At 45.1% G+C, this 12,243-nt stretch overlaps 1 protein-coding gene across 5 annotated transcripts in view; it reads right to left on the bottom strand.

Annotated features, from left to right (window-relative positions):
* The window catches only part of mapk8ip1b (mitogen-activated protein kinase 8 interacting protein 1b), a 248,713-nt gene that overhangs the window by 144,934 nt on the left and 91,536 nt on the right, over nucleotides 1-12,243 (bottom strand). For 4 of the 5 annotated variants that reach the window (XM_068046625.1, XM_068046624.1, XM_068046626.1 and 1 more), the window contains one exon: nucleotides 734-839. The exons of the other annotated variant lie outside the window; for it this stretch is intronic. In XM_068046625.1, the coding sequence (XP_067902726.1) occupies nucleotides 734-839 (106 nt within the window). The remainder of the gene's footprint in view (nucleotides 1-733; nucleotides 840-12,243) is intronic. 5 annotated transcript variants of the gene reach the window in all.

Genomic DNA, 12,243 nt, shown 5'->3' on the forward strand with positions numbered 1-12,243 from the left:
TTGGACATCCTAAAGCACTTTACAGCCAATGAATTACTTTTGAAGTGTAGTCACTGTTGTAATGTAGGAAATGCAGCAGCCAATTTGCACACAGCAAGCTCCCACAAACAATGTGATAATGACCAGGTAACCTGTGTTTTGTGAAGCTGATTGAGGGATTAATGTTGACCAGGACACTGGGGAGAACTCCCATTTGAGAGGGAAGATGGTGCCCCGGTTTAAAATCTCATCAGAAAGATGGCACCTCAGACACTGCAGCACTCCCAAGTACCTGGAATGTCAGCCTTGATTTTTGTACTCAAGTCCTGGAGTGGGACTTGAACCCACAACCTTCTGACTCAGAGAGTGCTATCCACTGACACTTATTTGACCATGCTGGCACGTTGGTGACTATAGTTTTACTGATTACAACTTAATATTGTATGGAAAATGCTGGGCAAAGGAAATTGCCGAAGTCTTGCACTTTTCTCAGAACAAGCAGGCAATTTTACCCAATTATATTTGCAACACAGTTACTACATTAATAACAAAATAAAAAAACATTCAATTGTCTTTATATTCAACCCCTTGCAACTTCCAGTCATTTTGGCTTGGACCTACAATGCTAAAGAGAGATGTTATTGGTGCAGTGATGACTTTGCTCACCAATGTTCCCCTGCCTCACTCCATACCATCACAGTGTGCTACACTTGTGTGCTAACATTCACAGCATGCTCACAACTCAAGCTCTTACCCTTGTAGCCAAGCCATCCTTACAGTGCAGACTTATCCCGCATTCATCTGTTATTTCCGACAAGTCTTCATCTTCGAACTCCTCCAAACTTATGTCATGGGTTAACCTGCAGCGATACAGTGGATAACAGACTGAGTCAGCACAAGACAGAATGCGAGAACACATTGAAAAACCTGCCCTTTTTCACAGTGTTGACATTCTGCAGTCCTACTGCCTTAATACGCAAGTGTACAGTTGTGTTGTGATGTGAGCCATGGCTCAGTGGGTAGCAGTCTCACCACGGAGTCCAAATGTTGTTGCTTCAAGTTGCACTCCAGAAACATGAACCAACAAAACCTAGGCTGCCACTCCAGTGTAACACTGAGGGAGCGCTGCACTGACAGAGGCGCCATCTTTCAGGTGAGATGTTAAACTAAGGCCCCATCAGCTCAGTAAGGTTGACATAAAACATCCTGTAGTACTACATATCCTTTAACCAACATAATTAAAATAGATTATCTGGTCATTGTCACATTGCTGTTTGTGGGATCTTACTGTGTGAAAGCTGGCTGCAATATTTCCTACATTACAACAATGACTACACTTCAGAACGACTTCATTGACTGTAAAGCGTTTGGAACATTTTAAGACTTTATCAAGACAAGTTCTTTTTTCCTTGACCATTAAGTTTAACAATTTGATGTGTGTGTGGGTTTATATAAATTTCTGTATTCAACATCCTTGCCTTGCTTTAATGGTTATCTGAATGAGGGATTATAGTAGCAGGAAAGAATACTTCTTCAACTTTCTATCCAATAACAAGTTAAACAATCGCAAGTCAGAGATAGTTAAAAATCTAACTAATTACCTCTCTGCATTTTAACTACAAGCTTGTAACAAATGTCTCTTGCACACCAATACACATGTTTTCTCCACAATCCTAACACAAAGAGAAATGGATATATCCTTTGGAAGGAAACATTTGCAGGGCTATGGGGAAAAAGCAAGGGAGTGGGACTAATGGATAACTCTTTCAGAGAGCTGGCACAGGCATGAAGGGCTAAATGGCCTCTTTCTGTGCTGTACGATTCTAACTCTATATCTTCATGGCTTTTTGAATGAGTTATCTCACTGCACTCTTAATCTGAGGTGTCCATTGCATTGAGTATCTCAGAGACCTTGATATACTGTATCTACTTTGGGTTTCTTACCCAGGTACTGATGTTGCACGAACTGTATTAATGATTCTGCCCATTTTGCCAAGAATTTTCATCAGGGAGATTCTAGGGATGGTTCCAGGGATGAAGAATTTCAGTTATGAAGATAGATTGGAGAAGTTGCGACTGTTTTCCTTGGAGAAGAGAAGGCTGAGAGGTGATTTGATAGAGGTATTTAAAATCATGAGGGGTCTGGACAGAGTAGATAGAGAGAAACTGTTCCCACTCATGAAAGGATCAAGAACGAGGGGGCACAGATTTATTTATTTATTCAGAGATACGGCACTGAAACAGGCCCTTCGGCCCACTGAGTCTGTGCCGACCATCAACCACCCATTTATACTAATCCTACATTAATCCCATATTCCTACCACATCCCCACCTTCCCTCAATTACCCTACCTATACTAGGGGTAATTTATAATGGCCAATTTGCCTATTAACCTGCAAGTCTTGGGCTGTGGGAGGAAACCGGAGCACCCGACGGAAACCCACGCGGTCACAGGGAGAACTTGCAAACTCCGCACAGGCAGTACCCAGAATTGAACCCGGGTCGCTGGAGCTGTGAGGCTGCGGTGCTAACCACTGCGCCGACCCCCCCCAAAGTATTAGTAGTTTAAAGTATTTGGTAAGAGAATCAAAAGTGACACAAGGAAATATTTTTTCACACAGCGAGTAGTTCAGGTCTGGAATGCACTGTCTGAGAACGTGGTGGAGGCAGATTCAATTGAAGCATTCAAAAGGGAATTAGACTGTTATACGAAAAGAATGTGCAGGATTACGGGGAGAAGGCAGGGAAATGGAACGGAGTGAATTGCTCTTTCAGAGAGCCAGTGCAGACATGATGGGCCGAATGGCCTTCCTCTGCACTGTAACAATTCTGTGATTGTAATGCCTAAGGATTTGCCTGTTTTGAATAAAGAGCTAAGGAGGAGGGTGAGGGGGAGAAAATGATGTTGGACCTGTCGATGGAAATGTCGCAGTATGAGTTCACTGCCACTAGAGGCAATGCTGGCATTTATTATAAAGTACCTCGAGTGGCAAAACTGTGTCACTGCAGTATTATTCTGAGGGCTTGAATTTTATCATAACTCATGAAATGATACACCCAGTGATCAAAGTTCACACGTGTTACCCCTTGGGTCAGAAATTCTCCAGTTCATTCTTTTACATATTCAAAATGTCAACCTTGACATTCAATGGCATAACCATTGCTGAATCCCCCACTATCAACATCCTCGGGGCTACCATTGACCAGAAACTGAACTGGAGTAGCCATATAAATACTGTGGCTACAAGAGCAGGTCAGAGGCTAGGAACCCTGCGGCGAGTAACTCACCTCCTGACTCCCCAAAACCTGTCCACCACCTACAAGGCACAAGTCAGGAGTGTGATGGAATACTCTCCACTTGCCTGGATGGGTGCAGCTCCAACAACACTCAAGAAGCTCGACACCATCCAGAACAAAGCAGCCCGCTTGATTGGCACCCCATCTACAAATATTCACTCCCTCCACCACCGACGCACAGTGGCAGCAGTGGGTACCATCTACAAGGTGCACTGCAGCAATGCACCAAGGCTCCTTCGACAGCACCTTCCACACCTGCGACCTCTACCACCTCGAAGGATAAGAGCAGCAGATGCATGGGAACACTACCACCTGCAAGTTCCCGTCCAAATCACACACCATCCTGACTTGGAACTATATCGCCGTTCCTTCACTGTCGCTGGATCAAAATCCTGGAACTCCCTTCCTAACAGCACTGTGGGTATATCTACCTCACATGGACTGCAGCGGTTCAAGAAGGCAGCTCACCACCACCTTCTCAAGGGCATTTCGGGATGGGCAATAAATGCTGGCATAGCCAGTGACGCCCACATCCCATGAATGAGTAAAATAAAAATTTGCAACAGACGTCAGCCCTCCCAGTTATTCGTGCCAGAACTGTACCCAGATTAAAACAAGTAGCTTTACAAAAAACGATAGAGATGCACTAACAATATTCACTAAAACCAAGCAATGAGGACACATATGTGGGAGCAGTTTACCTGGGATAATAGTACTGCACTGGGAGTGTAGTACTGAGAGAGTGCTGCTCTGTCAGAGGTGCCATGTGTCAGATAAGACATTAACTGAAGGCCGTTCTGCCTTCTCAGGTGGATGTAAAATATCCCATGACACTATTATGAAGAAAAGCAAAAGGAGCTCTGGCCCATATTAATCCCCCAGCCAACTTCACTAAAAAAACAGATTATCTGCTCATTATCACATTGTTGTTTGTGGGATTTTGCTGTGCAGAATTTGGCTGCTGTGTTTCCTGCATTACAACAGTGTTTACACTTCAAAAATATTTCACTGGCTGTAAAGCGCTATGAGACACCCTGAGGTTATGAAAGGTGCTGCAGAAATTGTTATAACCTCAGCGAGACCGTTAACGAGAAAAAATACACTATGAACCCTCTGACCAATTAAAGAATTACACAATAAGATTTCACGTTTTAAGACTTTTATTATAACTAAACTAAAAGAAATCCCCATTAAGTAAACAGTACTTCGTAAGTAGCTGATAGCTCAAATTACAAAAGAGGTATTTTCTTTACTTATTAAAACACATGAAAACCTCACACTACACTTATACATTATACAGTCCTCCTTGACTCTTTGTGGCTAAAAGTCCCAAACTCCTCCCAGTTGCAATGGGTTGGATCTCCCTGACATTTCAAAAATCAATGTCCTTTTTGCTCACTTCTCCGAGCACTTCCGACCTGAACGTCCATGAAAAAGGCATGAATAAGCTGGATTTTTACTTCTCCCCAAATTTCAAATCTCAAAACAAGTTCAAATCTTCGCAGCCATTTACTGTATTGAGCTTCCGTGAGTGGGTGTTTCCCCACCGCCCCCAACACCTCTCCCTCTCTCAAGGCTGCCACTGCTGGTCATCTTCCTTACAGCCTGTCTGCCTTCAGAAAATCTGTTAAATTTGTCTGGGCTCAAAAGTCAATAGCTTATTGTTCTTTTCCAATATGCAAAGTCCAGAAGTCTGGTTTCACAGAGCTACCTGGGCCTCCCATTACTCCCAGGTGTTAACAGCTGCCATGCACAGTTGCACCTTCAGAATCACTGACTCCTCGTTTACGACCCAAAAGTCCAGGAGGGTGAAATCCATTGTTCTTTAGCTGTTATCCCTGCAGTCTCTGCTTTTCAAAAAAAAAAAGTCTTTGATCTGTGTTCTGTGTTGTCCTGATGACCAAGATTTCTGTCTTATGCTTAGGTAGAGTGGATGTGAAGTCACCTGACTTATCAGAATCAAACTTAAAATTTTTAAAAAAAATCAATTTTGAAAACATAATCAGGTTACAAAATCCAGCATTCAGGACAAAATGCAAGTCTTTTTTTTCTTAATGGTATCACTGTAGCAGGAATGAATGGGAAATGATTGGAGTTACCTGTTTCTATCAGGATTTGTTAGACATTGCTTCAGCACACCCCAAGTGCAACAAAGCGCTTGCCTCAACTGGGACGTTCACATTCTTGGTCATGATCCCTGTCTGATCACTTTTGTTTTAATTCTGTACAAAGTTGACATTTATATTTCCATTTCCCCCTATATCCCACTTTTTCTATTTGGCATGTCAACCAACTAAGGTCAATGCCTCTGTTAAAATGTAAGAACTGTAGAGAAAGAATATGGCATTTGTGTAGCGCCTACTGCATTCTTGGGAGGCCCCAAAACACTTGACAACCAATGGGCTCATTTTTGAGTGCAGCCACTGTCATTACAGAGCAATCAACCTGCGCACAGCAAGATCCCAGAAGCAGCAAATGAATGATGGTTTTGAGAGAAGAATGACCAAGACACTGGGAGAACTCCCGACTCTTCTACATCCGCCTGAGCAGGCGGAGAGGGACTTCAGCGTAAAGAGAGTACAAAAAAAACACCTCTGACAATGCAGCACTCCCCGAGTTGAACACTGACAAGTCAGCCTAGATTATGTTTTCACATCTCCAGTGGGGTTTAACCCCACAATCTTCTGACTCAGAGTCAAGAGGGCTACCAACTGAGCCAAGCTGCCAACACTGTTGCATAGCAACTCATATCGGACTAGCATTTCCTAAGCAGCAGCCAATCCAATTATACTTCATGCTGTATCTTTTTATATTTCAACACTGGCCTCCTCAAAACCTACTTATATGATGTGACTCAACTGGAAAGCTGATTGCTTATGCACAGCAATCCATTGCCCCAACCAGTCAAGCTGACAGTTGCTAACACAAGCAGGGTCAGGTTAGACCTTCCCACTTTTGTCCCAAAGCGAAATGATCTGTAGCATGAACACAGGAACACAAGAAACAGGAGCAGGAGTAGACCATATGGCCCATCGAGCCTGCACCGTCATTTAATACGATCATGGTCAATCTCAACTCCACTTTCCCGCCCGCTCGCCATATCCCTATCTATGACCTCTGAGAGACTAAAAATCTGTCCAACCCAACCCTAAATGTGTTCAACGATGAAGCATCCACAACCAGCTGGGGCAGAGAATTCCAAATATTCACACCCCTTTCAGTGAAGTAACTTCTCTTCATCTCAGTCCTGAATGACCGTCCCCTTATCCTGAGACTGCGCCCCCGGATTTTAGATTCTCCAAACAGCAGAAACAATCTCTGTGTCTACCCTATCCAGCCCCTTCAGAATCTTGTATGTTTCAATGAGATTACCTCGCATTCTTCTAACCTCTAGAGAATATAGGCCTAATTTACTCAGCCTCTCATCATAAGACAACCCCCTCATCTCGGGAACAATTTAGTGAACCTTCGCTGTACCGCCTCCAACGCAAGTATACTGAATTACTGCTTGGTGTGCAACTAAAATGCTGGGCTAACCAAGGACCACAACACCCAACACACTCGATGTTTTTAAAAAAACATGCAACCACTTCACTGCTGTGTTACTGGTCCAGAATGGGAAAGTTTCAACAAAGCATTTATAAAACCAGCAGATCTACTATGATAAAAGTAAAATGCTGTGGATGTTATAAATCTGAAATGAAAACAGAAAATGGTGAAGCCAATCAGCAGGTCAGGCAGCATGTGTGGAGAGAGAATAAAAACAAGTCTAGAAACAAAAGATGGGTTACGAATATGGTATATTGTTGAATTGAGGCCACTGTACATGCTTGATGTACAATGTACATTGTGCCACTGGAGGGAGGTGATAATAAAGTTTCAGTTTACAACAGCAATCCATATGATAGTGCAGAGATTTACAGTGTGAGATCTTATACTGGAGAGGTATAAACTGCCACAGCAGAATAGCAAAGGAGGAGTGGGGGAAGCAAGGAATACTGGGCCAAATCCAGGCCAGGAAACCCATCACCTCTTTTCCAGAATTTTCCTGCCTTCCTCCCTCTCAGCTATTCTGCTGTTGCAATTTACATGGTTTGTTTTTACATGTGTCTAATCATCAATTCTTTTTGCCTTGTATTATCTGCACTTCTGTCCTCCACCCAATCACCTGTTGTCTTCCCCCGCCACTGAACTTGCTTAAAATGTGTTGATCTCATGAACAATTTCCAGTTCCGATGAAAGGTCAATGCTCAGAATCGTCAATTCATGGAATGTGGGCATCGCTGGTTAGGCCAGCATTTATTGCCCATCCCTAACTGGCATGGCAGATTTCCTTCCCCAAAGGGCATTAGTGAACCACATGGGTTTTGACAACAATCCACCCACAATGGTATCATGGTCACCAACAGGCTAGCTTTTTTTTTAAATTTCCAGATTTATTAATTGAATTTAAATTTGACCATCTGCTGTGGTGCTATTCAAACCCATGTCCCAGAGGGCTAGCCGAGATATCTAAATTCCAAGTCCAGTTACATTGCCACCACGCCACTTCCTCCCTTTGTGACATTCTAAAGTTCCTTAATGTGGAAGGTGTTGGTGTTGTGGTATTGTCACTGGACTACTAACCCAGAGACCAGGTTATTGCTCTAGGGACATGGGTTTGAATCCCAGCACAGCAATTAACAAAGCTGGAATTAAAAGCTAGTCAATGGCCATGAAACCATTGTCGATTGTTGTGAAAACCCAACAGGTTCACAAATGTCCTTTAGGGAAGGAAATCTGCTGTCCTTACCTGGTCTGGCCTACATGTGACTCCAGACCCACAGCAATGTGGTTGACTCTTAAATGGCCTAATAAGCAACTCTGTTGTATCCAACCACTACGAAGTCAATAAGAATGAATGAAACCGGACGGACCACCGGGCATCAACCTAGGCACCGGAAACGACAACGGCAATCCCAGCCCTGTCAACCTTGCAAAGTCCTCCTTACTAATATCTGGGGGCTTGTGCCAAAGTTGGGAGAGATGTCCCACAGACTACTCAAACAACAACCTGATATAGTCATACTCACAGAATCATACCTTACTGACAATGTCCCAGACACAGCCATCACCATCCCTGGATATGTCCTGTCCCACGGGAAGGACAGACCCAGCAGAGGTAGCGGTACAGCGGTATACAGTCAGGAGGAGTTGCCCTGGGACTCCTCAACATTGACTCCGAACCCTATGAAGTCTCAGGGCACCAGGCCAAACATGGGCAAGGAAACCTCCTGCTGATTACCACCTACCGCCCTCCCTCAGCTGATGAATCAATACTCCATGTTGATCACCACTTAGAAGAAGCACTGGGGTGGCAAGGGCACAGAAAGTACTCTGGGCGGGGGACTACAATGTCCATCACCAAGAGTGGCTCAGTAGCACCACGATTGGCTGAGTTCTAAAGGATATAGCAACAAGACTGGGTATGCGGCAAGCGGTGAGGGAAAAACATATTTGACCACGTCCTCACCAAACTGCCTGCTGCAAATGCATCTGTCCATGACAGTAATGGCAAGAGTGACCGCCCCACAATCCTTCTGGAAACGAAATTCCGTCTTCACATTGAGGATACCCTCCATCGTGTTGTGTGGCACTATCACCGTCCTAAATGGGATAGGTTTCAAACAGATCTAGCAATGCAAAACTGGGCATCCATGAGGCGCTGTGGTCCATCAGCAGCAGCAGAATTGTACTCAACCACAATCTGTAACCTCATGGCCTGGCATATTTCCCACTCCACCATTACCATTAAGCCAGAAGACCAACTCTGTTTCAATGAACATTGCAGGAATACATGCCAGAAGCAGCACCAGGCACACCTCGAAATGAGGTGTCAACCTGTTAAACCAAAACACAGGACTGCTTGCGTGCCAAACAGCAGAAGCAGCATGCGATAGACAGAGCTAAGCTCTGCAGTCCTGCCACATCCAGCTGTGAATGGTGGTGGACAATTAAACAATTAACTGGAGGAGGTGGCTCCACAAATAACCCCATCCTCGATGACGGGGGAGCCCAGCATGTTAGTGTGAAAGATAAAGCTGAAGCACTTGCAACAATCTTCAGCCAGAAGTGCCGAGTGGATGATCCATCTCAGCCTCCTCCTGAAGTCCCCAGCATCATAGATGCCTGACTTCAGTCAATTTGATTCACTCCGCGTGATATCAAGAAACGACTGAAGGCACTGGATACTGCAAAAGCTATGGGCCCTGACAATATTCCAGTAATAGTACTGAAGACCTGTGCTCCAGAACTTGCTGCGCCCCTAGCCAAGCTGTTCCAGTACAGCTACAACACTGGCATCTACCTGGCAATGTGGAAATTGCCCAGGTATGTCTTGTACACAAAAAGCAGGACAAGTCCAACCGGGCCAATTATCGCCCCATCAGTCTACTCTCAATCATCAGTAAAGTGATGGAAGGCGTCATCACAGTGTTATCAAGCAGCACTTGCTTAGCAACAACCTGCTCAGTGACGCTCAGTTTGGGTTCCGCCAGGGCCACTCAGCTCCTGATCTGATTACAGTCTTGGTTCAAACATGGACAAAAGAGCTGAACTCAAGGGATGAGGTGAGAGTGACTACCCTTGACATCAAGGCAGCATTTGACCAAGTATGGCATCAAGGAATCCTAGCAAAACTGAAGTCAATAGGAATCGGGGGGAAAACTCCCCGCTGGTTGGAGTCTTACCTAGCACAAAGGAAGATGGTTGTGGTTGCTGGATGTCAATCATCTGAGCTCCAGGACATAACTGCAGGAGTTCCTCAGGGTAGTGTCCCAGACCCAACCATCTTCAGCTGCTTCATCAAATGACCTTCCTTCAATCATAAGGTCAGATGTGGGGATGTTCGCTGACGATTGCACAATGTTCAGCACCATTCACGACTCCTCAGATACTGAAGCAGTCCATGTAGAAATGCAGCAAGACCTGGATAATATCCAGGCTTGGGCTGATAAGTGACAAGTAACATTCGTGTCACACAAGTGCCTGACAATGACCATTTCCAACAAGAAAGAATCTAACCACCTCCCCTTGACATTCAATGACATTATGATCGCTGAATTCCCTGCTATCAACATCCTAGGGGTTACCATTGACCAGAAACTGAACTAGAGTAGCCATATAAATACCGTGGCTCCAAGAGCAGGTCAGAGGCTAGGAATCCTGAGGTGAGTAACTCACCTCATGACTCCCCAAAGTCTGTCCTCCATCCACAAGGCACAAGTCAGGAGTGTGATGGAATACTCTCCACTTGCCTGGATAGGTGAAGCTCCAACAACACTCAAGAAGCTTGACATCATCCAGGACATAGCAGCCCACTTGATTGGCACCTGATCTACAAACATTCACTCCCTCCACCACCAACGCACAGTGGCAGCAGTGTGTACCATCTACAAGATGCACTGCAGCAATGCACCAAGGCTCCTTAGACAGCACCTTCCAAACCCGCGACATCTACCAACTAGAAGGACAAGGCAGCAAATGCATGGGAACACCATCACCTGCAAGTTCCCCTCCAAGTCACACACCATCCTGACTTGGAACTATATCGCCGTTCCTTCACTGCCACTGGTTCAAAATCCTGGAACTCCCTTCCTAACAGCACTGTGGGTGTTCCTACCCCACATGAGCTGCAGCAGTTCAAAGTGAAGACGGGACTTCGTCTCCACAAGGACAGTGCAGTGGTCACTCCTACCAATACGGTCAATGGACAGATGCATCTGTGACAGGTAGATTGGTGAGGACGAGGTCAAGCAGATTTTTTTCCTTTCGTTAGTTCTCTCACCATCCGCCGTAGACCCAGTCTAGAAGCTATGTCCTTTACGACTCGGCCAACTTGGTCAGTCGTGGTGCTACCAAGCCATTCTTGGTGATGGACATTGAAGTTCTGCACCCAGAGTACATTTTGTGCCCTTGATACCCTAAGTGCTTCTTCCAATTGGTGTTAAACATGGAAAAGCACCGGAGGCGGTAGGTGGTAATCTGCAGGTGGTTTCCTTGCCCATGTTTGAAATCATGCCATAAGTCTTCATGGGGTCCACAGTTGATGTTGAGGACTCCCAGGCCAACTCCCTCCAGACGGCATACCACTGTACCGCCCCCTCTGCTGGGTCTGTCCTGCCGGTGGGATGGTGATGGTAGTGTCTGGGACATTGTCTGATTCTGTGAGTATGACTATGTCAGGCTGTTGCTTGCCAATCTTTGGGACACCTCTCCCAATTTTGGCACAAGCCCCCTGATGTTAGAAAGGGGGACTTTTCAGGGTCGACAGGGCCTGATGTTTCTGGTGCCTAGGTCAATGCAGGGTGGTCCGTCCACTTTCATTCCTTTTCTTAGACTATGTAGAAGTTTGATACAACCGAGTGGCTTGCTAGGCCATTTCAGAGGGCAGTTGAGAGTCAACTCTGGAGTCATACGTAGACCAGACCAGGCAAGGACAGCAGATTTCCTGATTTAGTGAACCAGATGTGTTTTACAACAAACAACAATGGTTTTATGGTCACCACGAGACTCGTTTTAATTCCAGATTTATTAATAGAATTCAAATTCCACCATCTACTATGGTGGGATTCAAACCAGAGTCCCCAGAACATTAGCCTGGGGCACTGGGTTACTAGTCCAGTGACATTACCGCTACGCCACCACCCTCCCTGTTGAAATTGAGATTGAGATATCTGAAATGGACTTTCTCTTTAAGGCCACAAAGCCCAATGGTTGTTAAATAAACACAGACTGGTGTCAGAGTGTAAATGTTACTTGGTGAAGGAATGTTGCAGATTGGAAAGTGCTTTCATGCTTCCATCTGAAAACCAGCAGCACTTAGTGTTTAAGTGTGGTCGGTAAGGTTAGAGACACAGATATTCTGATTCCTGTGGCGATAAATTATCTGCTGCTGGGCGAGCCAAACTCAGGGTTAGCCAACAACAG

This window comes from Heterodontus francisci, chromosome 14 (genome assembly GCF_036365525.1).
Source record: "Heterodontus francisci isolate sHetFra1 chromosome 14, sHetFra1.hap1, whole genome shotgun sequence".
In the NCBI taxonomy this organism is placed as follows: domain Eukaryota; kingdom Metazoa; phylum Chordata; class Chondrichthyes; order Heterodontiformes; family Heterodontidae; genus Heterodontus; species Heterodontus francisci.